This window comes from Diadema setosum, chromosome 7, assembly GCF_964275005.1.
Source record: "Diadema setosum chromosome 7, eeDiaSeto1, whole genome shotgun sequence".
Lineage (NCBI taxonomy): Eukaryota > Metazoa > Echinodermata > Echinoidea > Diadematoida > Diadematidae > Diadema > Diadema setosum.
In genome coordinates this window covers 28426342-28453733 of record NC_092691.1, presented here as the reverse complement: position 1 = coordinate 28453733, position 27392 = coordinate 28426342, and the positions used below count along the sequence as shown (strand labels likewise).

The 27392-nt window shown below is 37.2% G+C and overlaps 1 protein-coding gene across 1 annotated transcript; it reads right to left on the bottom strand.

Moving 5' to 3' along the window:
• Positions 1-331: 331 nt before the first annotated feature.
• Positions 332-25691, bottom strand: LOC140230331 (alpha-2,8-sialyltransferase 8B-like). The gene is made up of 4 exons (XM_072310482.1): positions 25559-25691; positions 2565-2652; positions 1733-2281; positions 332-626 (listed from the first exon to the last, which is right to left on the bottom strand). The coding sequence occupies exons 1-4, from the start codon at positions 25689-25691 to the stop codon at positions 332-334; spliced, it is 1065 nt and encodes a 354-aa protein (XP_072166583.1).
• Positions 25692-27392: the final 1701 nt, after the last annotated feature.

Here is a 27392-nt window from a genome sequence, read left to right as displayed (position 1 = left end):
TTGCGGTGCAAATTGTTACAAGATTTTAAGTTTATTAATTCCTTTATATGTTATTCATGTTTCCTTGACTGACAATTTCTACAGCTTGCAATTGGTAGTGTCTACGCTATTCTCACTGGAGAAGGTGAAATAACTTCTCTGTTCGTTTGCTTAATAGACCTCAAAATGTATAATATTTGTAACAACTAGATCTGGTCTGCCCCTAAAGTTACACGCACTTGTAACAACGCAAACAATGAATATTCATTATGCATGTGCAGAGTAAATATAAGTTGTGTTCCTACGAAAATGTATGAATGATAACAGACGTGTGTTTTTGCTGCTATTCAGTTCATAAATCCAACTGGCTACGATAGCCGTGCTTGTCCCACCTTCCCGCACAATCGTTGATGACCCGCAAGTACCCGTCGTCTTGGAGGGACTGCCATACATCGAACTCCATGTTGAAAGAGTGAGGACTCGTTGAGTAGTTCTTGGGCGTGTCGTCGTAATAGTGATATCGAAGGGTACGATTTGTTGGATCGACAGAGCGAGGATAGAACCCGTATAGTGTTATTCGTCGGCAAAACGTGGTAGCTGCGAGGTAGACCTGTGCGCCTGTCGTTGGATATCTGACTTTCATCCACCTGGCAGAGAATAATATTATAAAAAAAATAATAAAAAAAGAAAAACAATGTGAGCAAAAAAAAAAAAAGTCCGTGGCAACCAACATACCATAAAATCATCAAGCAAAGAATGATAACAAGAAATGTTTTAACATGAGACCAAAGAATGCAGTTTGACTGTTACTATTTCAGCACATCGCTAAGATACGTTATCGGTCTCCAAACTATAGATGGAACAAGCAATGAGCAGTTTATAACTCACTCTTTAAAAGGCATACATTCTCAGGTAAATGAGCAGACGCGATGATCTAAAATTGAACGATAATTATAATTGTACCCTCAATGTTATCAGGGAGGTTTTTTCTCACCTCCCTGATGCTATGCAAAGCAGTTTTTTTTTATAACCAAAACAATGACTGTATAAGGAACTGACCACTATCTGTTTCAGCAGACACATTTGTCTTTGCACTTTTGTTCAGCGAATTTATTTTGAAATAACATAATCATGTAAATCTCAGAGGAGGCAATGAATGTTGAATAAAACAGGAAAGAAAAATATAAAAGTTTAAGTTTGAAATAATCATTTTATGACCGCCTGCGGACTTTCTCAGGCTCCAGCAGCGCTGGCAAAATCTTTGTGTAGAAGTTGTGTTTCCTTCGTGTGCCCCACGGGTAAACTCCTTGATATAGATTTATTTCTTCGTGTGGGCTTCGTGTATGCTCGGGTACAATCGTGTGACTTTGTACTTGTTTCGGCTCTTGATTCGCTTTTGACTATGTTTTGGGCAAAGTTCGCATGAAATTAAAAATTCCGTATTCGTATGGCCATCTTGTGTCAATTACTGAACAATGTGAGGCCACCCTGAGTGACTCATTAATACATACTTTCTTTGTTGATTTTAATGCCCCGTCTCATGTGCTGTAGAGAACCGGGTCCTATCTAAAAGCAAACTCTAACCAAAGAAGGACTAAGGACACCTCAGTGCTCGGAAGTGTAAGCAAGAGTACCCTATCAAGCCCCACCCCCAAAAAAGTATTGCTTTTTGTGAAAGGAAATTCAATACATTGGTCAGGTAACATCATCGGTCTTCAAACTGCAAATAACTGCGAGAAACAATTATACGCACTTTCCTGTTGTATCAGCTGGTCTAACTGGACTGTAAGCAAAATAAAATTTCAGGCCGTGGTACTTCTTGTAGAACTGCAAGTCTTTTGTGATGCTTCCAATCAGCCCATGACCTTTGAAGTACCAAATTACAGTGCCATTCAAACGGCGCAAGAGTTTCAGCAAACTTCGACAATCGTCTGGTAAATTGTCGACCGACGTATTGGCATATTCATCTTTAGCACACGCCGACATTGCTCTACTCTGTTCGCCGTTAATCGTTGTTAGATTAGTCTTCGATCCAACATCACGAGCATATTCCCCGCCGGCGGGCGCGAGGTTCATTCGTAGAACTAGATTTGCCCTGTCAATGACGTCACCACAACTGCTATCCAATAGAACGCCGCTATTTCCCACGATTGCGCAGGAATCTATCAGCGGGAGGGACGTGGTCTGGTTGTACCGCTTCAAGCAAGTTAGAGACGAAGTTATTTTCATTTCATCCGGCCGTATTCCAGGTAGAAATATCTGGATAGTCTTCTCACGGGTCACATTCGTCATAAACTTTTCCCTTTAAAAGATCCAGAAAAACAAGAAAAACTGAAATGCAAAATCATATCTCTGGCTTACCTTTCCAAACAGTGCACGTCATTCAGTAATTATGATGGATGCAATCAATTGATATTTGTTGTACATGTATTCAAACAGTATTTTCTTACCTTGCATGCTACGTGTAAGTTTTGTGTGATTTATCATTTACATGTTCACATTGAATAAGTCATGATTTATGATTTATTCACTTGCACAAAATATATATTACAACGTAAGACCAACAATAAAGTGATTAGTTTTACCTTGCCACTATAAACTCATTTGGCTTGGCGGGTTCCTTTTTTGAAGCTGTCGTTGTTCGAAATTGCACTGACGCCACAAGGCCATGATCTGAGTCAAAGTATGTTGAAATAAACCGAATTCAAAATGAAAGGTTTAGCATTCATTCCGCCTCGGCAATAGGGGCTATACATAAAATATCTCATTCGGCAGTATATGCTGATGCTTATTCTATGCGGATAACATTAATCTCATAACTCATTTCTTTAATACGTGAAATTACTGTCTGACTCGATTCAGTAGCTATCTCAAAGGGTGTTGTTAAACTTTTCGAATTCAGATGATTAAAATCATGTAAATATTGTATACGGACTCGTGTTCCCCAAGCTTCAGTATTTGGACCCGTGTTATTCACTTAGCACAATACATATCGATACATCGATAACGTAGTTAAGCTTGCAAAAAGCTTGCAAAGCTTGCTTCCATTTTTATTTCAATTATGCTCGTGCTACAAGCCCTAATTTCCGAGTGCCTGCACATGTTGTTTATTCCATAACAATTACTGTGACAAACCAATGCATATTGGTTGTCGTGAGATATTAAGAAACAATAATGTAATCAACTGCAGCAAGGGAAGGACTACTTATTTAGACATTAAAAAAATTCATTTTTTAAAGTGTGTCCAATCACAATAGTTCTTAACTTGAAATTACGTCAAAAATAGTAGATACACTTGAATCAGCAAATCAAATCTGTAATCATTTTATTTACTTCTGTACATCTGTCGGCCAGCGAGTCTGTACAAAAACATTCAAAAGGTGTATTGCAATGCACCTACTCTTCTATAGGATGGAAAGTAGACACTTTTGTGGACGCACGACAGCACTGACCATTGTTTTTTTTTGTGTGTGTTTTTCAGTGGCAAGTATTTACCATGTCGAGTTTTTGTACGTCCTCTCATGTTTATTTTAAAGTAGAGATAGGAGTACAAACATTAATCGCCAACGACGCCATTCGCCAGAGGACAGCTGTGAAATTTCCGATTTGGTTATTGTTTTATTCCTGACAAATAGCGGTGCTCGTTAGCGTATATTTTTTTCTCTTTTCACGAACGGCGAGGTTTTGTTTGTTTGTTCATTTCCATCTGAGAAGATAGCCCATATTCAGCTTTGCTAAGCTGGACTTCCATGGGGTCCAATAGGATGTGAGGTGGGATCACTTCACTGGGTTAAACACCCTGCTCTTTGCGATGAATGAATGAAGAGAGATCTTTTACGTGCATGAGTTGTGACTCTCTCATACACGGGACCTCCATTTTATGTCCTATCCGAGGGACAGAGTGTTTTTGCCTCTTGCTAGAGGGGACGGTATGATTACACACAACATTGCTCAGTCCAGACTCGGTTTCGAACCCGGGACCTTAGGATTGTGAGGCAGACGCACTACCGACTGAGCCAACTCACCGCCCTTTATGTAAGAATGAATATGATAATATTGGTGATTGTTACGACCAAAATCACTCTGAGAATGATCACACAAAAGAAACAATCAACTGATGTTCAGGCGGTTTATTAACAGTGATATTGTGGGTACAGACTCGTAATCGGTTTTCACATCAGTACAATAATGATCAATAGAAACTGTAAATCGGTAGTGGAATCACTTACACGTATTAAGTAATCCTTTGAAAATGTCCAGATATGATGTTCGATGCACAGATGAATGATTCTTGACGCACCAATGAATGATTCCTCCGACATAATTCCAGAGGCACAGGTTGCACTAATCCACAGTATAAATCATTTTATATCCAGCAAACAGGAAATTTATCTTTACATTTTTAAATATCTTTTATATTTCAATTTAGATTATTGTTTGTTTGTTTCTGTTCTTACTTTTGGTTTATTTCTTTAAATACGGACTCGGCACTAACATAACTCCACATAAACATCGTACAATGAATTTCAAAGAAAAGATCACAATATCATTCTAGTCTCCACTTTTCTTTAGTGAATAGATACGCCCATAGATACGTCACTAATCTTTGATAAGCTCCATTAAGAACGCTTTGATATAGAAATGGAATTTCCATTGTTGTGATTGGCAAGTCAGTGAGTGCATTCTGTGCACACAGAGTGTAATACAGAAAAATTGCTTGTTAATAAATACACATACAGGGGCGCAAAGCACTTTGCATTTCTGGAGCCACTTCCGGGTTTAATCAGCTGACAAGAAAAACACACACACACACACACACACACACACAAAAAAAAAGGCCTTAAAAGGTATTTTCTCGTGCCACTTCCGGGGTTAATAAAAAAAAATACATAAGCGCTGTTTTCTGGTGCCACTACAATAGGCTGACATTGATCATCGTACGATTTCATGTAGACTTTTCAGTAAAAAAAAAAAAATCAAGATGCGCGCCCTCTCATTTTTGTTCTTTATTTCTTTTATCAAAAAGAAAGGGAAAGTAAATTAAAGGGGCTCGCGCCAGACAACAAAGTACAAGGCAGTATAGTACAGTCTGTATACTGATATTGTCTTGTTGGAGGTGCAATAAAACACCGAGGGGAAATTGATAGTGTCTTGTGGAAAAAAATTAAGTACCAAGGGACTGAAACGATGAACAAGTCAATATTTGATATAATGATATGGTCTAAATTAATACACATCATATCATTTCTAGCCCAGTCAGAAGCGTCAGCAGCCTGTCAAATAGTAAAATTATTGCCTGACGTGCAGGACTGCACCGCTGGCAAAACAATGATTTCGTTCGGCTGCATAGTCACGTGATTGCATTATGACCAATCACCAACCAATATTAGTGTAGACCATTTAGTATGTACAATTATTTCATTTCATTTCATTTTTATTTCATTTTCGGCTAAAGCATATAATATGACAATTTCATACAAACAAATTAAGTACAATGTAACTGACATTTCCAAATGAAATTTAGATACATGTCATTTGTTTACATGAATCAATAAACGTACTAGTTGAAGAAATATATGGACAAAATGTGACTGAATCATAACAAAGAAAGGGTCGGAAATGGAGGGGACTGCTAAAAAGCCAAGCTTGTAGAATGCAGTCCCCTCGTGAGTCGTGAAAATTATAGTAATAATGCAACGAGACAATTTGACATACAATGTAATCCTTGGGAAACAGAACATAAAACGAGTACGCACACAAACGCGCACACAGACAGAAACAAATCTGCTCTCTTACATACGCGTGGAAAGAATAAACAGGAGGTCAAAGGCCAGAAGGGGACAGGAAGACAGAGGAAGAGTTCAAGGGTCGATGCCAGGGCACATGAGACTTTGGTCTTACCGAGTCTTACTTATTGACAGAATACATATACATTAACATAACACTACACACACACACACACACACTATATATATATATATATATATATATATATATATATATATATGTGTGCGTGTGTGTGTGTGTGTGTGTGTGTGTACTACTCCGATACGTCTCCTGGCATGTAGCCGAGTCTCCGGGGAGTCGCAATCAAACACGTTCAATTTTTTTTTTTTTCGCACCAACACCACTTCCAGATAAAACAAAAACCCAGCATTCGTGCAGCAAAGTAGTTCTGAAATGTGAGTTAGGGATAGAAACAACCACTGTAAAAATTTGAATGGGTAAAATCAATGTTAAGTATTGTGAACAGTAGTTATAATTAAAATGTTTCTAGTCCAAACCGTCTACAGTTACGATTTACTGAGAAAAATACAGATATCTGCTTATACTTTAGGCTTTATCGCGAAAATTTTATATGATAGGATATTTTGTGGTACAACAGGCCTACACGTATGCATTAAATATCATATCTTGAATTTTTTTTTTTTTTAAATCACTGTTCCCAAAGGTAAATAGGACCTTTAATGATAAGTCATACATGTCGTATACCATGTTTACTCTGAAAAATTGTACGAAATTAGATTGCAAATTACAATCAACCTGCCGAAATACTTGCTTTCTCTCTTAAAGTACGTGCATTTCGCAAATAAAATTAATTTAGTGATGATATCCAAGTGTATACTTCAACTGCACATGCATTTTTCTTGATTTAAAGGCAGGGAATCCCATTTGCATGCCTTAAATAAAGAGTTGTATAAATACAGTGGTATGTTGAAGAGAGTATCATTTTAGAAACTCCCATAAAGTATTGAAAGTGGAAGGTAACATTTAGTACATTTTTATTGACCGTTAGATTTGAATTGATTTTTTTTTTTCGGGGCTCACCGTAAATTCCAGTACAGTACTAGGCTACCTTTGCAGACCCAAGCACTGCATGTGTGTCCATCATGTATATTTTGTGAAGAAAGTTCATCAAAACTTACAAACATTTCTATATACATTCTTGCCACACACTCTATTAATTATGTTATTACATCAGCTCTTATACTTTTAGATTTGTGTTTATAGATAAAAAAAATACAGAAGACTGCAACAAAAAGGCTTAAGAGTGGCTGACACACAGGACTACTGAGTAGTTGAGTTTTGTTCATTATTCAAATTGTAGATAACTGTTGACTTCCAAATTTCTCAGCAGTGGCCTAAACAAGTCCCCTTAGGTTCATATTTAATGTTTTGCTGCATTTTGGGAGGTCTGTAAAAGGTATCCCCTACCTTTAAGAGAGTTATTATCTTTTGCACATGTAGTTTTTAGATATCTCAAAGCGCAGTCTTGTTTTTACTCCACCCTAATTATGGCTGTCGTTGATCCACGATGAGATCAAAGCAGGACAGCATATTTAATATTATTGTGACGCTTTTCACAGAAACAGGTGTTTAAATTAATAAACGAGCGAAGAATGTCCATGTGTGGTAGGTCCATGTTTTAACAGGGATTTCCCCACTGTTCGTTACAGTTACACAGTCGAGACAGTGCAGCAATATTACAAGCATGGCAATGAAAGGGAATGAGATTCTGCAAGCAATAAGCCAGTTCGGAGTTCCACATTGCGCATGAGCAGAAACAAGGTCATTCGGACCAACATGCATGTTGGTTTTTAAATTCACTGGGATAAGCATCTGTGATGTAATGATTATTCATGTAATCCTTATAAATGCCGCTTGCCAGCACATCCACCTGACAGCAAAAAGTAAAAAGTGGTATTTGGCAATATCAATAAAAAGAGATTGTCAATACATCCAATGCCAAATAATCATATGGATGCTTTTACAGGTCTTAATTGACGGATCATTCTGGTCATCTGGTCGCTACGCAAGTTCATTCTTTGTTTGAACAGGATTGATGAATCCCATTAATTGTTACGTAAAACTTATGCATTATGTCGCTCTGAAAACGAGTGAAGTGCCCCTAACCAACTGAGAAAAAAGAAAAGGTCATTCGTACCAATGTGCCCATAAGCTAACTCCAAACTGGCTTTTTTCGCTTTGTCCCGAGTTGAGTACATCTGCAGTTCAATTCGCCTGGCACTCCATCGTGCTTGATGAAGTGGAGCCCAGTCTGAGCTCCTTTGTATCGCAGAGTATGAAGGAATGCATTCACGTCCAAAACTAAAAAAGCTCACAGGGCAAACAATACAACAGTGGCTGAACCAGAAGGCTGTTCATCATTGCTCAGTAACGGTTTCTATAGAGTATGCAATGCATGTTCAATTCACAATATATTCAAGACCATTGAATCGCGACCTCTCGACTAAGCTGTTGTAAACATGTAATGCTGTGTAACATCGAGGCAATGGCTAAACAGCCATGACTGCAAACGTTGCCATCATCACAGCAAAATATTACCTGTTGTCCCGTAATGCCGGAAGTACGTCTGAAATAATTTATAGATGAAGGCAAGGCAGGGCAATAAACAAAACAAAAACAAAACACCCAAAAAGAGAGAAAAAACACAAACAAAGGTACAGAAAATCCCCCACAGAATGGTACCTTCATCCACACACAAAATGGTGTAAAAGTGTTTGAAATTGTACCCTTATGTAAGCCTCATGTGTAGTAAGTGCTCTATAGATTGACATGTCAGATTATTGTCCAGACATGTCTAGCCGAGTAATTCGGATGTCTATATGCCTGCAATTTTTTTTTTTCTCACTTACTATTCACGCGTCTTCCCCATCATGTACCGCTCATCTTTTATAAGTTCTTTTTAACCCATAGAGGAGGGACTGATTCTGCTAAAAATAATGCCCATCATTAATACGGACATCTTTCTGACAGCATCACACATGGGATCAAAGCCACAGATCAAATAAGACACAGAATTTGAAATGGAATTTGGATTCATAAACCAATGTACTGTGCTATAGGCGTACTTCATGTTCACAAGTTGTAAATATTGTTTTGTTGAAATGTAGTGATTGAAAATGATGAAACCATTCTTGCAGGAAAAAAACAACAACAACACCAAAACCTCCCAAACCAAGAAAACAGACAATTCTCAAGGCATATGATATTGTGAAGTATTGTGTTGTAGTATATTGCATTGCATATTGCGTTATAAGAAATTATACAAAAATTTATTACATAAAAATTGATACTCTAATCAGAGGAAATAACCCTACTGACCGGACTGAGCGCTGCTATCGTAACAGCATTCTCTTGTAGAGGAGTCCCATAGATGAGAATAATACAAAGCGCAGTTTATAATAGTTACTTGAGAAAAAAAAATACATGCATTCAGATTAATACCTTAGATGAGAATTTTATACAATTACAGAATTTAATGACTAAAAGTAACTTATACCAAAAAGAAAATTAGGCATTTACGCATACATACAACAGAGAAAGAAAATAAATGCGGAATACACGTTACAATTTCATTTAAAGGAATGTATTGTGGATTGCATGTTGTAAAAGACATCTCGGAACATTATAGTGGGGGGGGGGGGCGCAAGGGACTTTTTTATTCAAATTCTTCCAAAAGTACCAAATTTGGCACACATGTAGCCCAAACCATACTATTCAAATTCTTGATGGGCGCCAAGAAGGGCGTAGGTTTAAAGGTCACTTGAAGGGTTACAATCATTTAAAAAGTTAGGTTTAGAGGTTTTCTGGGTCAAGGAATTCGATTCTGAAGTTGTTTTTTTATGGTCTGATGTCAACTTTTCCTTATAAGGTTACCTAAAGGTCCTTTGGGGGTCAAGTCATTGTATTCATAACAGGTAATTTAAAAATGGCTTGCCCATGGTTAATATAGCAGGAATGCCAGCCTTGGTAATAGAATTACAGTTGTCGACGGCTGAAAATTGGTCCGTTAAGGACGTGCGCAGCACGTGTGCGCGGTAGACTGAACGGTGATCATCAGCGTAGAGCTGTAGCAATCACTTCGTCTAACAACGTTATTGGGGTCGTCTTGATATGAAAACGATTACAAAATTCTAAATATCACTGTATCATACCCAAGGAATCGATTTTCATCAATCTCTTCTTTCAACCACGGTCGCAATCACATGCTATCAGAATGTTAAAAGATAATTCTCAGCATGCAACCATCAATCAGTTTCCGTACTTCGCCACACACACCACTCACCGCATCCGCGCGCACACACAATAGGGAGCTTTAGATTTTAGACGCGCGGACGTTCAAAGAGAAAAAAACATGATCTGAGCGTGCGCAGTAACTTGATCCGCGCTACTGCGCACGCTCAGATCATGTTTTTTTTTTCTCTTTGAACGTCCGCGCGTCTAAAATCTAAAGCTCCCTATTAACCGGTCCCACTGCACTTACGGATGCAAAGAGGATGTAAAGCGTACAAAAAATCTTGCCATCCGTTGGAAAACGCTACGAATCCGCTGTGTACCCATCGCATACATGTTTCATCCGCTCTATCCATCGAGCATCCGTCCACTGTGATTTCATCCGCGCAAAAAGTTTTAAGCTGCTTAAAACTTTTAGAACGGATGAACTTTCCGCTGTGTACGATGTAAATCCGCGACATACCAGCAACAAACGTTGTATGTCCGTGCGGCATCCCTTAAACGTCCGCTGCATCCTCTCTGCATCCTCTGGGCATCCTCGCAACTCACATCCGCTGCAGCTAAAAACGGAAAGAGGGAGGAAAGATATGGTACGTGGAACGTCTTTACATCGTTAATAGCACGTTAATAGAAAGGATGTAAGCGTATGCATCTCGTATATAAGCATTTCGAAAGCATCCCCTCTACATCCGCTCTGCATCCGCTCTGCATCCACTCTGCATTCGCTTTTTCTGCTATGCGTCCGTTTCGCAATTATCTCCGGTAACCCCTTCGGAGCTGTCATCCCCTTCCATCCGCTTTCATCCGCTAGGCTTCCGATGAACATCCGTTTAACATCCCCGCTACATACTACCCACGTCCGTTCTATTTCCGTTCTGTCACCGCCAATTTTCGCCAATTTTGTCAATTTCTGGAGCGGATGAAAGCGGATGAAGCCATCCCCAAAATTTTGCTCGTCCGCTCTGTCCTTTCTGCATACGCTTTGTGTCCGTCGGCCAGTGGGACCGGGCTTTTAGTACGTACGTACATAACACACACGAAGCTTAGATCTGTGAACCAGTCGTTTTCTTTAAATACTCACAGTACATTTTTCTTTTTTCATGTCAGGCATACTGGGGTGGCAACGCGGCGGTCTCGTTATGTTCTATCTGTCAACGAGATAGCAATTCGGCTGTCTCTTAATTTTACGATCAGTAGAGTGCATTTCTGTCTGTCATTGTAGTACGTTTTGATATGTCATTTTAGTACATTTTCATGGCTGTCTCTTATGAAGTACATTTCTATCTGACATTGTAGATGGCAACACGGCTGTCTCTTGAAGTAAAGTGCATTTCTATCTGACATTGTAGATGGCAACACGGCTTTCTCTTATGAAGTAAAAGTGCATTTCTATCTGACATTGTAGATGGCAACACGGCTGTCTCTTACGAAGTAAAGTAAATTTCTATCTGTCATTGTAGATGGCAACACGGCTGTCTCTTATGAAGTAAAGTAAATTTCTATCTGACATTGCAGATGGCAACACTGCTGTCTCTTATGGAATAAAGTGCATTTCTATACTAGTATGTGTCATTCAGATGGCAACACGGCTGTCTCTTATTGAAGAAAATGCATTTCTATCTGTCATCGAGATGGCAACACGGCTGTCTCTTATGGAATAAAGTGCATTTCTATGTGCGTCATTGAGATGGCAACACGGCTGTCTCTTATAAAGTAAAGTGCATTTCTATACTGTCTCATTGAGATAGCAACACGGCTGTCTCTTATGAAGTAAAGTGCATTTCTGTCTGTCATTGAGATGGCAACACGGCTATCTCTTATGGAATAAAGTGCATTGCTATGTTATTGTAGATGGCAACACGGCTGTCTCTTATGAGACAAAAAGGCCAGTCTAACCATTAAAAACCTTAAAAGTGTTACAACAATTTGAAAAGTCAGCTTTTGGGGTTTTCTGGGTCAAGGAATTCGATTCTGAGGTTGTTTTTATGGTCTGAAGTCAACTTATCCTTTACTTAAGGTCACCCTAAAGGTCATTTGGGGTCAAACCATTATTATTCACAATAGGTAATTTAAAAATGGCTTGCCTATGGTCAATATAGCAGGAATGCCAGCCTTGCTAATAGAATTGCAATTGTTGAGGGCTGTGGGAGAGGGAGGGGTGGGCTTTCTCACAAGTAACACCAATATTATTTGCTTTCGTGTTAAAGATTTCAAACACTAGGTATACACTCATGAATAATAATAACAACCCCTTTCTGAGAGTAATAAGGTTCTAACTTCTTGGGATCTTACTCAGATCCATATTTCACAATTTAATTTGAAGACTTGGTCACCCTGCATGCAATTTCACTTTAATGGTTACTTATGGTAATTTTTTCTGCATCATATCAATTATGGCCTGTTATTATATGCCTACATTAGCTTTTAAGTGAGGTTCTGTTCAAAGCTATTAAATACCATAGTTCATATATTCCATTTTTTTTTTATTCTTACAGGCGCTAAGACTGAGGAAAGGTCCTCACCGCCTGGTCATATTTGCGGAATTCAATATGTTTTCATTCGCTTTAATGACAGCCAAAAGAGCTAGTTAGAATTATGGGTAATGCCCTTTCAAAGAGTTTTCAAGATTTGATGGTTGGATTATTATTTTCATCTTCATCTGCAAGGAATGCGACAAAAACATACTTATTATGAGAAATAGAATCCTATTGCCGCCTAATACATCAATAGTTTAGCAATAAGGGGGAAGGGCTGCTCTCTATATACCAGCGTCCTTGACGTTGCCACTAAAAAGAGAAGTGTTTTTATTTTTCTCTTGCAGTTCAGGGATCCTCAATCACTACATTTTCAATATATTTTCATAATTCAGACTTAAATTCAATAGAATAATAATTATAAAGATCACCCCTAATCGGGATGAAAAAAAAAATCTGTCTTGTTTCAGAGAGTTTTTAGGAGATCAGGTTGGCATCAATTTGCTATTTTTGAACTTGTACAAGAAAGTTCGATTCTAAATTCCTTATAGGAAATTTTGTGTGCCACCACCGAAATATGCCGTTTCGAGAATATGACGGTCCTGGTGACGCCATGTAGGGAACAAGCATATTTCACAGGTGCCACAGTGACGCCATTAACGGGATACAGATTAGATATGCCATAGTAAAACTTTCGTGACACCATCTATGGTCTATTGAGATTCTAAAGTGCTTGGACGCGAATGGGTATGATATCACGAGACTTTAACTTGGTATCTCGTTGTTCTGGAGACTAGGGTGCAGCTCTATTCTCCGCAACATCTCTACTACGCACGTCTCCTGGAGACGAGTCCAATCTCCAGGAATCGCAGGAGAATCGAACATTGTCGATTTTTGCAGAGACTATTTCCGGCTTCCAGGTGGTCTCGGAGACGTCTCCGCGAAGTCTCCATCACTGTGGCCATATCGTCGGGACTAAATTTGTCTGCAACGCCTTCGAGATGTCCCCGTATCTTGTGGAGACCCGTAATAACCTAATGGTGACGAGATGTAGAAGTCGCTGAGAAAAGACGTCTCTGATAAGTCCCTGCGACTGCAAAAGCCGTGTCGACATCCCCGTGACTTCCAAGCAAATAAATTGTCCCTTTGTTTGAAGACGTCTCGGACGTCGCCCTGGAAATCGCGTTAGTTGTGACAGCGCAAATAATTTTCTTGGAAACGCTGGCATTGCGACAATGTCTCCTCCCGTCAGATAGGCCCTTAATCCCCCCCCCCCACTTTAAGTTTGCAGCAATATCAAAGTACTGATAATGGATCGTCTGATACCTGGGGCCCGTTTCATAAAACTTGTCATCAGTGACAAATTGTCATAGATGTGACAAGCTACTGAAATCCTTGCATCTTGAACTTTGAACTTTATTTCTTTCGACCCCTTCCGGAGTATGAGAAATATAACATACTAGTATTTATAATATTGTACAGCATAAAGCAATCACAAAATGGCAGCTTTGAAAAAACCCCAAAAAGATAAGATACTATGCAAACAACAAGGATATGACAAACATTAGATAATATAAATATACATAGAGGTAAAAAGGTTTTAACTTTTTACAAGAATTAAGAGCTAAACTTCTGCAATATTACTTTAACAAACTTGGCAAGTTTAAACAGCACCTTCATATTTTTAGTATTAAATAACGCATTCATTCATTCATTCATCTGATTGGCTGAGAGCAAATTTGTCATAGAAATGTAGCAGTTGTCACTGATGACAGGTTTTGTGAAACGGGCCCCCGCTCTACATTGTGCATTTTCACCTTCATTCATTCATTCATTCATTCATTCATTCATTTTTTTCCATTTTCATTTTCCCCCATCCAATGCATGCCTTGAAACAGCTGTAGTGCAGAGGAATGACATTTGGAACTGAAGCATTGCGGAGAGTGGCTGATAGTAATTGCCATGTGCCTGCGCCATCTTTACTCCAACTCCACTCCCTGAAGTCAGGGATCACATCATGACCCATGCTGTCATGATTCCAGTAGAAACTCGCTTGTAGCAGCACTCATCTTCGAAATGTTGATACAGCGCTGCTTGAGCAGATAGGGTGGTTTCTCATCCCCACGTTATGACAAGATGATGCCTACCCTCGTTGACACCGGCTGCACCACAGACCTTGTTGCTCATCAGCCCTTGCTGCACATTAGCACGATTATCAAAGCGTCCTACCCGTTGCATGTGAACGGACTCGATACCGTCGAGCTCAGGTCCAGGATGAAATCTGTGTAGTTAATGTGTCAGTGAGCTCTGGTTTGCTGACCCATACTACTTAAGCATTTTGCATGCCACATCAAAGCAAGTCTGAAGTAATGTCGCACCCTGTCAGTGCCTGTTGGGCTCTGGAAGAGAGGTATGCTGTACAGGAAAGAGCTGGAAAGGCCTTTATCTTTTCAATACCCCCCCCCCCCCCAAAAAAAAAAAAGAATAAAAAAGATAACAGAATAAGAAAAAAAAACATTCTGCTTGTCTTCACCTACTCTGATAAGATAATGCCATTAAAGGAATCTAATGATCGCATATAGTTAACTGCCTCTAGAATGCTGGTCTGACCTGGATTGAGGAGCTCGACCCTGGAGTCTAAGCTTCGGCCATTGCTTCCTTCACTGAAGATCTAGACGCTGTCTTGTCAAGAGAGAAAAGGCATACACCAATTTCAGCAGGAGGAGAATCATATTGCTTGCCAGCTGGAAAGTTGCATAATTGACCATGAAAGGTGACGAGGTGACTCGGTCAGTAGCGTATGATTTGCAGTCTAAAGACTTGAGTTCCAACGCGGGTTCGAATCCCGCTTATTTCAAGTCTAGCTGAGCAATGGTGTGAGTTGTCGTACCGTCCCCTCTAGTAGAGGCACAACACTTTGCACCTCAACACTAGGATATTATTATAAAGTGGAAGCCCCGTGTGTGAAAGAGTCACAAACCCAGACACATGAAAAGATCCCGAATCGGCATTCCGTTATCGAAAAACTCAAGGTGATAACCCGGTAAAGTGGTCCACCCCAGGAACATACAACTGGCCAGCTACAAACAGACCAGCTACGAGCTATCCAGCTATCTCGTCAGAAGGAAAATGAAGACAAAATAAGATTAGGTGTGTTTATTACCCTTTTTGCCATTGTACCCTGATTCAGCACCTTGGAATAGGATGGCGGCCGCTGACCAGCATTAGGCCTATATATTGAAATAAAGAAAGGGAAAACTGACCAGAAACAAAAATGATAAATAGCGAAATCTTTGAGCAAAGAAAATGAGAAAAGAAAACGAAACCAATAGAAACCCATTTTCTTTGCTCAAGGATTTCACTATACAATATGATATAATTTTCATTTATTTGTCATAATCATTATTGATATGTAGGGGGTGGAACCGCTCTTGGCCCTAATTGACCATTGAAGAAGTATGGAAGAGATGACAAATGGGACAAAATAGGGGTACCAGTGAATTGCAGTTGAATGCTCACAGGCGCCATTTCGAAAAAATGCCCGAAATGCCTGATTTGATCCTTATTTGACCTTGAAAGTGACCTTGAGAGGTGATAGTGACCTTGAAATGCAGAAATGATATTAAGAATAACATTCTCTAACCACTTAAACCCTTCCACATGGGATTCATTACTTTAATAAACCCTTTCAATTTGTAACTGCAGTTGACCTTTAACCCGGATGGCGGCCATATTGGATTTCACTAATATGGCGGCCCTAAGGGTTTTTAGTCTTGGCGCCCATCAAAAATCGAAAGAGGATGGTACAAGGGACCTATGAGCCAAATTTGGTGCTTTTGGAAGAATCTGAACTAAACAACCCATTTTGAGCCCTTATGCCCCCAACTATTAACACATATTCAGGTGAAGAGTATTTTCCCCAGACACATATTTTACTTACTTATAAGTCTTTTATATCACCGTGTTTGAAATACAGTAATTAGTATTCTTGCATGGGGAAATACTCATCAATAACTGAGAAATAAATTGAATTCATTGTAAAATAGGTTCTAAAAGTTGCATTATGTTTTGCTCAGCTAAGATAATCTATAATGTTAAATTACAGGAACAGTGAGTTGCTAAAAGTATTCGATAATATAACTATAAAGTAGAAATAACAGGGTTCATAATCATGTAAATGTCCTACTAGATGATCTGACGAATTTCATTTACCTTTACTCAACACGATTCTCACACAGTATATATTAATTTTTATACTGGACCAAGTTTTGGGGATCAGTTAGCCCATTATTAAATGAACCGTCCGAAACCGCCAAATTCGACAATTCGACAATCATTTTCCCTTACCTCAATCATGGAATTCTAGCGTAGGGTAACTTGTCGAAATTTTTGATTGATTTATTTGCTTTTCCTTCTTCAAATATGCGCTATCAGTATACTTTTTTCCAAACTTTTTAGCCATTCATGGAATATTTATCATCTCCATTTCAACATAATACAAACTTGGTATAGCTAATAACGCCTGATACGTATCTCATAGAAGTGACTATTTCTATAAGAATAAAAGTTTGAAATTGATTGAATTGTTTCATAACAATCCAGGCATTCTAATTGACAGATTTTCCTTCGTGATGTTTTTCTTCAGATGATCAAAAACAAACAAACAAACAAACAAAACTCTGTTCTCAACTATCCTATACCCGTCAACGAGACGCTTATCACCTTCCAAATACTTGAACACTTTTTTTTTTTTAGAAGAAAACAATTTTGCATGCAGATTAAGACAGTATTTACTGAATAACTACATCATGCATGCTTGTTGAAATTCTTTTTCATCTTGTTCAGGATATCCGGCTGTACTGTATGGTTGCTGTCCTGTTAATAATAGACTTAAGCCTAGCTGCTTGCGCTCTCAATTTCTGCTATACAAGTGTTCTTGATTCCTCATTCGCTAACGACTTCTGGGCGCGATATCAGCGAGCATTTTTTTTAATATATTTTCGTAGTAAATTCATATATCACAATGACACTCAATAGTGCTCGATGTAGTGCAGCCCAGTCTGAGTTTCTTTGGTTTTCCTTCATGTCCTTTGTATTGAAATGTTGGCATGTAGGCTGTGTATTCACGTCCAAACCGCAAAGCTCACAGCGCCAACAGTACAATAATACATATAGTGAACCCGAACTTGATCCTGTTCATTGTAAATCAGCAACGGTTTCCAAAGGTATGCAATTATTCATTGTGGTCTATTGACGATTCAAAATCAGTGAATCGTGACCTCTAGGATGTATACTGATGTAAACATGTAATATTGCTTAACATGGAGGCAATAGTTAGCCAGCCAAGATGGCAGAAGTTGCCACAACAAAACATTTCACCTATTAAATGTAGATTGTCCAGTAAAAATAAAAAAGTACTTCCGAAATCATTTATAGTTGAAGACATGGTAGGAAGTAAAAAAACAAACAAACAACAGACATAGAAAAATCATCCAACACTCAGGAGCTCAAAACAGAGTGGAGCTTACGTTCTAAGGAGCACTCTCTCTAGCGCGCCAGCACAAGCACACGACGATGTAAACTTGTTTGAAATTGTGCTCTAACAGAAAGAAGACTTCATCACTTTTTTGATTAATTAGGAAAAATGAAACTGATAGGGTATATGCTTCGAGCGTAATGCTTTCTGTTGCTGGAAAGTTTGAGGCATTTCTGGTATAGAAAATTAAACTCATATTTTTTACAGAAAATGAGAATTATCTCAGCGAAGTGTTCTCTTTATCATAAGTTGCTATGAAGTGATAGTGCTATTGAATTATACAACAAATTGTTTCTGACTTGTACAGACTCTCCGCAAGTATTTAGTAATCAATTCTTACTTTTCTTGAACTTTATCTAAAAGAGAACTTTTATTCTCTTCTTTCTCGAATATTTTTCATGTTCCTCTGCCCCTTCCTCTGTGATAATAAACGTTTAATCAAAAGAAGTAAAAGCTGCATAAGGCTTTTTTTTTGTCAACCTCAAAGAATAATCATAACTTTATATGTTTTAGTTTTTTTATAACAGTTTTTTTTTCAACAGAAGTTTTAATGTTTCCTTATCTTCAGTATCTTGTTTATGTATGTATTTGTTATTTCAATAGGTCGGAAATGCAAAATAAATACACTTGATCCTGAAGCACACACACACACACACAAATGAATATATGAACGACAAGAATTTACATATTTATAAACTACACTGCATCCAATTTCAGTGAATGTGTTTTGTGTTAATTTTAAGAAGAACTGCCCCCTTTATGAAAGTATTTAAGACGCATCATTACAGTCTATCGACTTTCATGGCGTCCAGTTTTGCGTCTTTTCTGTCCTTTTAAGATTTTCGATAACCGATGTTTGCATGTATTAACACGATATTGTGGCGTTTGAATGAGTGAAATTCAAATCAGGAAGTCAGTTAAATCTTGTTTATCCATCATGTCTTGCCCTCCATTCTTCATAGGAAAGGGCCGATATATGCAGATAATGTAGTTTTGATAATTGTTTTATCAAAATATTGGAAATTGTATTGAATTTTAAAGATTCACACTCTTTTATTTCATTTACTGATGACATTAATTTCTCCTATTCCCATACAGATTCCGATATTAGTGTGTGTCTTGTTCTCTAGAGTTGCCCTTGGCAACCGTGTACTTGCCCTATATAGTGGCGGTTGGCGGTCCCTGCGTGTGGGTCTTGTTGGGACATAGGGGTAGGGTGATATTTTGCTCTGCAGCTGTGGGAGAGGAGACATCCATATTTATTGTAATGAATGATAAAAACGGTCTATTCATAGATGTTCCTTGTGAACAAGCCTATTGCTGGTTCCCTCCAAATTGATTCCTCGGGCAAATTGTTCCCTTAGGCTGTGGCTGTTTGGGATTTGTACCCAGCGGGCATGATGGTTGTCAGGTCACTTTATTGTGATTAGAGCCAGCACGGGGTTATGATCCATGGCAACCAAATCTATGTCTATACTATAATCCATGTGATAAATACGCTGTTATGACTCTCGGTATTTACTAAACCTACCTGCAATTAATATTTTTGATGTTGTTATTGACATATATGTTTTTTTTTTGTATAATAATGATAAGTCTTTATAGAAATGTTTTCGTTTTCTTCCTCTCTCTTGATGGAAATAATTTTCTGATCAATTGGCATCCCGATTCAGAACTCCAACAGCTGATATTTTGAAAATCGAGGAATGCTCCCAAATTACCCAACTTACTAGCAGTCAATGTACGCAAGCTACATTTCATTATCATTGATGCAACACGCTTTAGCATATTATGTAGGTGGTATTGTTACTCATCAAGGGTGAATTGTATAGTCTGTCCTTTTTGTTCAGGATGGCATCTCAGTGCAAAAGGGTGCCATCTGAACTGAATACAGTATTAGTTGAGCACTATATTCATCTCCACTCACGCAGAGGTCCGGCTCTACAGTGTATTACAATTTATGTTAATTTGAAACTTGTTCGAATTTGGTTTATGTCTTCTTCGCTAGAGTTGCCCTTGGCAACCGTGTACTTGCCCTATATAGTGGCGGTTGGCGGTCCCTGCGTGTGGGTCTTGTTGGGGCATGAGGGGTGGGCTGATCTTTTGCTCTGCAGCTGTGGGAGAGGAGACATCCATATTTATTGTAATGAATGATAAAAACGGTCTATTCATAGATGTTCCGTGTGAACAAGCCCATTGCTGGTTCCCTCCAAATGGATTCCTCGGGAAAGGGTTCCCTTAGGCTGTAGCTGTTTTGGATTTGTGCCTGGCAGGCATGATGATTGTCAGGTCACTTTATTGTGATTAGAGCCAGCACGGGGTTATGATCCATGGCAACCAAATCTATATCTATACTATAATCCATGTGATAAATACGCTGTTATGACTCTCGGTATTTACTAAACCTACCTGCAATTAATGTTTTTGATGTTGTTGTTGACATATATGTCTTTTTTTTGGTATAATAATGATAAGTCTTTATAGAAATGTTTTCGTTTTCTTCCTCTCTCTTGATGGAAATAATTTTCTGATCAATTGGCATCCCAATTCAGAACTCCAACAGCTGATGTTTTGAAAATCGAGGGATGCTCCCAAATTACCCAACTTACTAGCAGTCAATGTACGCAAGCCACATTTCATTATCATTGATGCAACACGCTTAAGCATATTATGTAGGTGGTATTGTTACTCAAGGTGAATTGTATAGTCTGTTCTTTTTGTTCAGGATGGCATCTGCAAAAGGGTGCCATCTGAACTGAATACAGTATCAGTCGAGCATTATGAAATTCATCTCCACACACGCAGTGGACCGGCTCTACAGTGTATTACAATATATGTTTACTTGAAACTTGTTCGAATTTGGTGTGTGTCTTGTTCGCTAGAGTTGCCCTTGGCAACGGTGTACTTGCCCTATAAAGTGACGGTTGGCGGTCCCTGCGTGTGATGTCTCCTCTTCTGTCATAATATAATACGTATAGATAATGTTATTTTACATATTCCTTCTACTGCATGGATAAAGAATGATTTCCGGAGTTTCATTATAACATACTTGTCTATGTTTGTATGCTTATGATAAACTGTTTTCTTTATGTTTGTGTTAATCAAGATCGCATTAATGTTATGTATAGGACGACCCTATTTCCTTTTGTAGATAACGTTATGTTAAGAGACAACGATACAACGTGTAACTGGAATATTGCAACAATCTCCACTGTCAAATTGTTCTTTATTCCCCTCTACAGGTGCCTTCGTGGACTCAAGCAACGGACATCACGCTCACCCTTAAATACGCAATTCAGTAGACACAGCATTCAATTCAATTCAATTAATGATGACTTTTTTGATTTGGTAGGACCTTCTTTTGTACAAAACGAATCAAATATCAATAAAAATGACATTTCCTTTGATAATTACGTTTCAGACAGTTTTAATTCATCGCCACTGGAATTAGATTATGATTTTGATACAGAGAACCAATTGCAAAGTCCATCATCTGAATATCTTACTCAAAATCAATTCAGTAATGTTGTCAAGGAGTATGATAATAATGCTTTTTCTTTTATATATTTTAATATTAGGAGTATTAAAAATCATTTTGAAGAATTGAGGTTATTTTTAAATAGTCCCATTATGCAAAATATCACGGCAGTAGGTCTAACCGAAACCTGGCTTTCTCATGACTCAAGTCTTCCATTCGCTATTGACGTGTATAAGTTTGTGGTTAATTATAGACAAAATAGCTTAGGTGGGGGTGTCGCCATATATGTTTCACAAAATTATGATTATGTAGTTCGTCATGAGTTTAACAGTATGACTGATTCCTTTGAGTCTCTTTTTATTGAAATCACAGTTTCTGGCAGTAAAAATATAATCATAGGTGCAGTATATAGACCAAGAGCGAATATTAGATCATTTTTAGATTATTTTTCGGATTTGGTTAAAAATCCACTTTTTACAAATAAAAATTGTTTTATAATGGGTGATTTCAATATAGATTTATTAAAACAGAATAATATGTCACAAGATTTTTTGGAAATATTTTTATCTGCTTCTTTCTTACCCTTAATATCTAAACCCACACGTATTGTATTCCAAAACGTAGAGAAAAATCAACTACAAAAAAATACCTAGGCTCCCATGGATTTCTAAATCGCTTTTGCGTTTAATAAATAGAAAGAATAATTTATATCATAGATTAAAAATGAAACGTACTGAGCAATCAAAATTGAAATATACTACTTACATAAATACTTTGACGAAAATTATACGAATAGAAAAGAAGAAATATTATACTAACCAGTTACAACTTTACAGGCATGATAGCCAAATACATGGAAAATTTTTGAAACAAGCCATAAATACATCAAATGTCAAATCAAATATTACAAAAATTAGATTCGATGGTGAAATTTTTGAAGATCCTCATCAAATTTGTAATATTTTGAATAATAATTTTTCTTCAATTGGGGAAAATCTAGGAAGTAATATTCCTCCCTCCACAAAACATTTTTCCGAATTTTTAGGTCCACCAAATTATAGTTCAATATTTTTTAGTCCAACATTCAATCAGGAGATAATTAATATTGTTTCTGATTTGAGTTAAAAGAAAAGTGCTGGTCACGATGACATCAGCAATTTTCTTTTAAAGGGGGTAATATCGTCAATTGCGGATCCTTTAGCTCATATATTTAATTTATCTATTTTTAACGGCACCGTCCTCGAAAGTATGAAAACAGCAAAAGTCATCCCTTTGTTTAAAAAAGGTGACAAATTAGATGTAAATAATTACCGACCAATTTCTTTGTTAAGTATATTGTCGAAAATTCTTGAAAAACATTGATAAAAGAACTATTATTTTTTTTTTTAATCCAATGATATATTTTCCAAATCTCAGTCAGGATTTAGGGAGAAACATAGCACTACACATGCATTATCGAGTTTTATAGAAAAAGTGGCACATGCTATCGACAAATCTTCTCACCTGATAGGTTTGTTCCTGGACTTCGCCAAGGCCTTCGACACCATTAATCATGAAATATTAAATGTGGGGTTCCGCAGGGAAGTTTATTAGGTCCACTTTTGTTTAATGTTTACATAAATGATTTTTGTAGATCAGATGTTCTTTCTTTTATTTTCTTTGCAGATGACTCAAATTTATTTTTTTTTCGCATAATAATCCTCTTACCCTTGTAAATACAATAAATTAAGAATTAGAAAATGTTGCCCAGTGGATAAAAGCAAATATGTTATCTCTTAATTAAAAAAAAAACATATACTTTTTAGCAATTCTACTGAGGCATTACCTGTTGATATTGTTTTTGATGGTACTCCACTCGAAAATGTTTCCCATGTAAAATTTCTTGGAATAACAGTCGATGATAAGCTTTCATGGAAATTTCATATTGACAATTTATGTAAAATTATTTCACGTAATATTGATATAATCAATATTAAAGCCTAAATTTTGTTTTCCTTTATAGTCCCTGCTTACATTATATTCATCCTTAATATTGCCATATTTGAATTATGGTATTCTCGCGTGGGGAAATACATTTAAACACTCTTAGATAAATTACTTTTATTACAAAAGAAATCACTCCGTATCATATGTCATACTGGATTTCTGTCCCATACTGAACCGCTATTTTTTGAGCATAGAATATTGAAAATTAATGATTTGTATCTGTTAAACTTAGGAAAATTTATGTATAATTATAATAAAAATAATCTCATAAACATATTTGAAACAATGTTTCAAAGAAATCAATCCGTTCACAATTATCCAACAAGGCGATCGAATGATTTCCATTTGCCTTTTTTGAAAACTTTGCTGGCCCAGAACACATTCCTCTACGATGGACCAAAGTATTGGAATTCACTTCATACCAATATTACAACAGCTCAATCTTTGAACTCCTTCAAGAATAAATTAAAATTGTTTTTATTGAAATCTTATAACATCCAACCGAGTTAGGTTCATTTTACCATCTCAGTCAAGTCATCATTTCTTTGAAGATCAAACAATTGTGATCTTTTTTTATAACACAAGTCCTCCTTACATGTTCCTGTTATTGTTCCGTATATACCGATGTGTCTATTCTCTCCTTCTCCTGAATTCATACTGTTAAAATTACGGATAAAAATTTTTGCATTATATTCAATCCAGGTTGTATTTTATCACTACTTTTACATCATAGAACCCAGTTTACTTGCGTCCACGATGGCACGTGCTGTAGTTTTTGTTTGTTTTCTTTCTTTTTTGTCCTTCCAAATTATTTTGATTTCATGTCAGTTGACATTGGTTCGTTTTATTTTGTTTTATATTGCTGTCTTGTGTATATTCTGAGGGTCCCATATCATACAAGCTTTGCTTCATTAGTGGGACCCTCCATTTCCATCCCCATCCTTAGTTAACTTGTATTATACGCTTTATGTATATATTAACAAAGATAAAATTGTGTTTTTTTTTCATCTGCTACTCATTTTCATATGTACTTTGTTAAATCACATTCTGCAGTTATTACAAATATCCTGTGCATATACATTGTATATAATTTCTTTCATTATTTGATGGAAATGAAAATTAATTTGAATCTTGAATCTTGATATTCTTTTACATATCTATTAATGATGAATTTAGAAGTCACACGCAGTGAATACGAGCTAAATTAACTCTAAGCAAACACAATACTAAGTTAATGCTCTTTAGCAATGCACTTGAGAAACATCTAGAAAATGTTGTGATTGATGGCACTCACATTGAAATGGTCTCATCCATTGAATTCTCATGTGTTTATGTAGATAGTAAATTGTCACGGAAATATCATGTCAATGACTATTGTAACATTATATCACTATTGTTTCATTGGCACTTTTCCCGTAATTTACTTACCCTATCAAATATTATTATTATTACATTGAATTGTATTAGGTTACATTGTATCATATCATGATGTTATATTATATTATATTATATTATATTATATGATATCATATTATATTACGGAATTTAAACGAAGCTAATTGGCTCCTTCATGGGGAAATACTCATCAATAATTGAGTGATAGATTGTATTTATTTAAAAAAAAAGGTTCTGAGAATCACATTTTATTAACCACGTAATCGTAATGACAACAAATAACAAAATTCTAAATGTTAGAGACAACATATTTTTATCAGCTTAAGACAATCTACTTTAAATTGAAGGAACAGTGAGTTATTAAAAGTATTGTATTAAGTAGACCAGGATACATTATCATGACGTGTGCTCTACTTGATGAACTACTGGATTTTGGAGTTTATTTATTTACTCCACGCTATTCTCGCACAGAATAAAATTGTTTATACTGGACCAAGTGATTGGAATGAAGTAAAGATTTTTAGAAAATTCACCCATTGTTGCTGTATTTAAACAAAATTAAAGCAAAAATAAAGAGATGCACTAGATGTAATATAAAGAAGGGAAACTTATCGTGTTCAACGTACCTAGGTAGGACTAACATTTTGCAACCATTTTCAATGATCAACTTACCAGGGTTGGACATATGTTCTGCAACCATTTTGAAGTCCTCTTGAACTGTCTTTGTTGTCAAAATGCTCAGGTAAGCGATGATAATGTATAGGCAAAGAACGAAACACAATTTCACGTACTGGGGGTCAGCCATTTTTGCGCGATGCTTTCCCTGCACTAAAAGAGCTGAACTTACGTGCACATTACATGCATTTATTCCTGACATTGATACGCTCACATAAAAGAAAGTTGTTTTTTACGAGGCAGGCAAAGATATGCGAAGGGTGGGAATGTCGGAAAAAAAAAATGGGGGAAGTACAACATTCAAATTTCAGGCTGCAGAAGATCACCAAATCGGTGCGGGGTTTTGGAGGTGTATTGTTCGAGGTCGTCGTTTTGAGATTGGCGGAAAAAAGAAAAGAGATCTGGCGAACGTTTTCAGCACCCCTGTACCGGCCGCACAGAAACGCTGTTAGTGGGATGTTAGTTAGCGCTAACAAGTCACTAACAAATCAGCCACTAACAGCACGGGCAAAATGACCGCACAGAAAGCGCTGTTAGAGCGCTGTAAGAGTGCTCGCTGTTACGGCACTGTCAGTGTGTTTGAGCCATAGAGTGAGGCAAAATCTTTGCGATTTGTGATGCGATTTATGCGATTAATGATCTATTTATCAATTGATGCATCTTGTTGATCATATATATACGCAGTGCATTGTTATCTTCGTGAGTGACGTGTATTCATTTCTGTACACAGTTCGATATCATCCGTTCATTGTCGCCTTCAGAGCATGGCCGGCGCCACGTTTTCAAAAGTGGGAAGGGAAGGGGGGGGGGGGGGGGGGAGTGTCACGGCACATTTTGGTAAATTGCACATTTTTGTAAATTACCAAAATGTGCATTTACCAAAACGTGCCGTTACATGTCACGGCACATTTTGGTAAATTACCATAATGCGTAGTTACCAAAACGTGCCGTAGCATGTTACGGCACATTTTGGTAACTTTCTGCTCCTCAACAATCATCACTAAAACAAATTGTATAAAGTGCAGTCGGTTTTTGTCTCCCCCCCCCATGAGTTCGGTAGCCTAAGGGGACTATGAAACGGCGTGTTTGTGTGTGTATGTGTGCTCGAAATGATAAGATTTGCTTCCTCTCTGTCATTTCTGGGCCGATTTTGCTTCTGATTGCTTTGACTTATGGAGATAGGTAAGTGCTCTGAAAATACTTCAACACAGAATTCTGAAATTCATTAATTATGCAAATTTATGCGTGTTTTCGGAATTGAAATTAACGAAAATGTTACTTCTCCTACATTTAACAGTGGGGTTTGTTTCTGCTTGTTTTATCTGATAGGGCTTGGTTGGGACAACCAAATGTCAGTAAAGAATTCTAAAATGTATACATTTTGTACATTTATGCAAATGAATGCAAATTTATATATTTTTTTAAAAAGTAAGAGAAAATGCTACTTCTGCATTTTGCAGTGGATTTTTATTCTGCTTGTTTTTATCTGATAGGACCTGGATGGGACTACAAAACTCAACACAGAATTCTGCAAATCATTTATTATGCAAATTTATGCAAATGGGTGCAATTTTCCAGTTTTTAACAAAAATGTTACTTCTCCTACACTTATCAGTGCATTTTGATTCTGCTTGCTTAAACTGATAGGGCTTGATTGGGATAAGCAGATTTCAACACAGAAAACGGAAATTCATTAAATATGCAAATTTATGTAAATTTAAGCAAATTTATGGAAAGAAATTTACAAAAATGCTTCTTCGACTTTTTACAATGGATTTTGATTTTCGTTGTTTTATCTGATGGCTTGGCAGGCACGGCGATACGGTGCAAT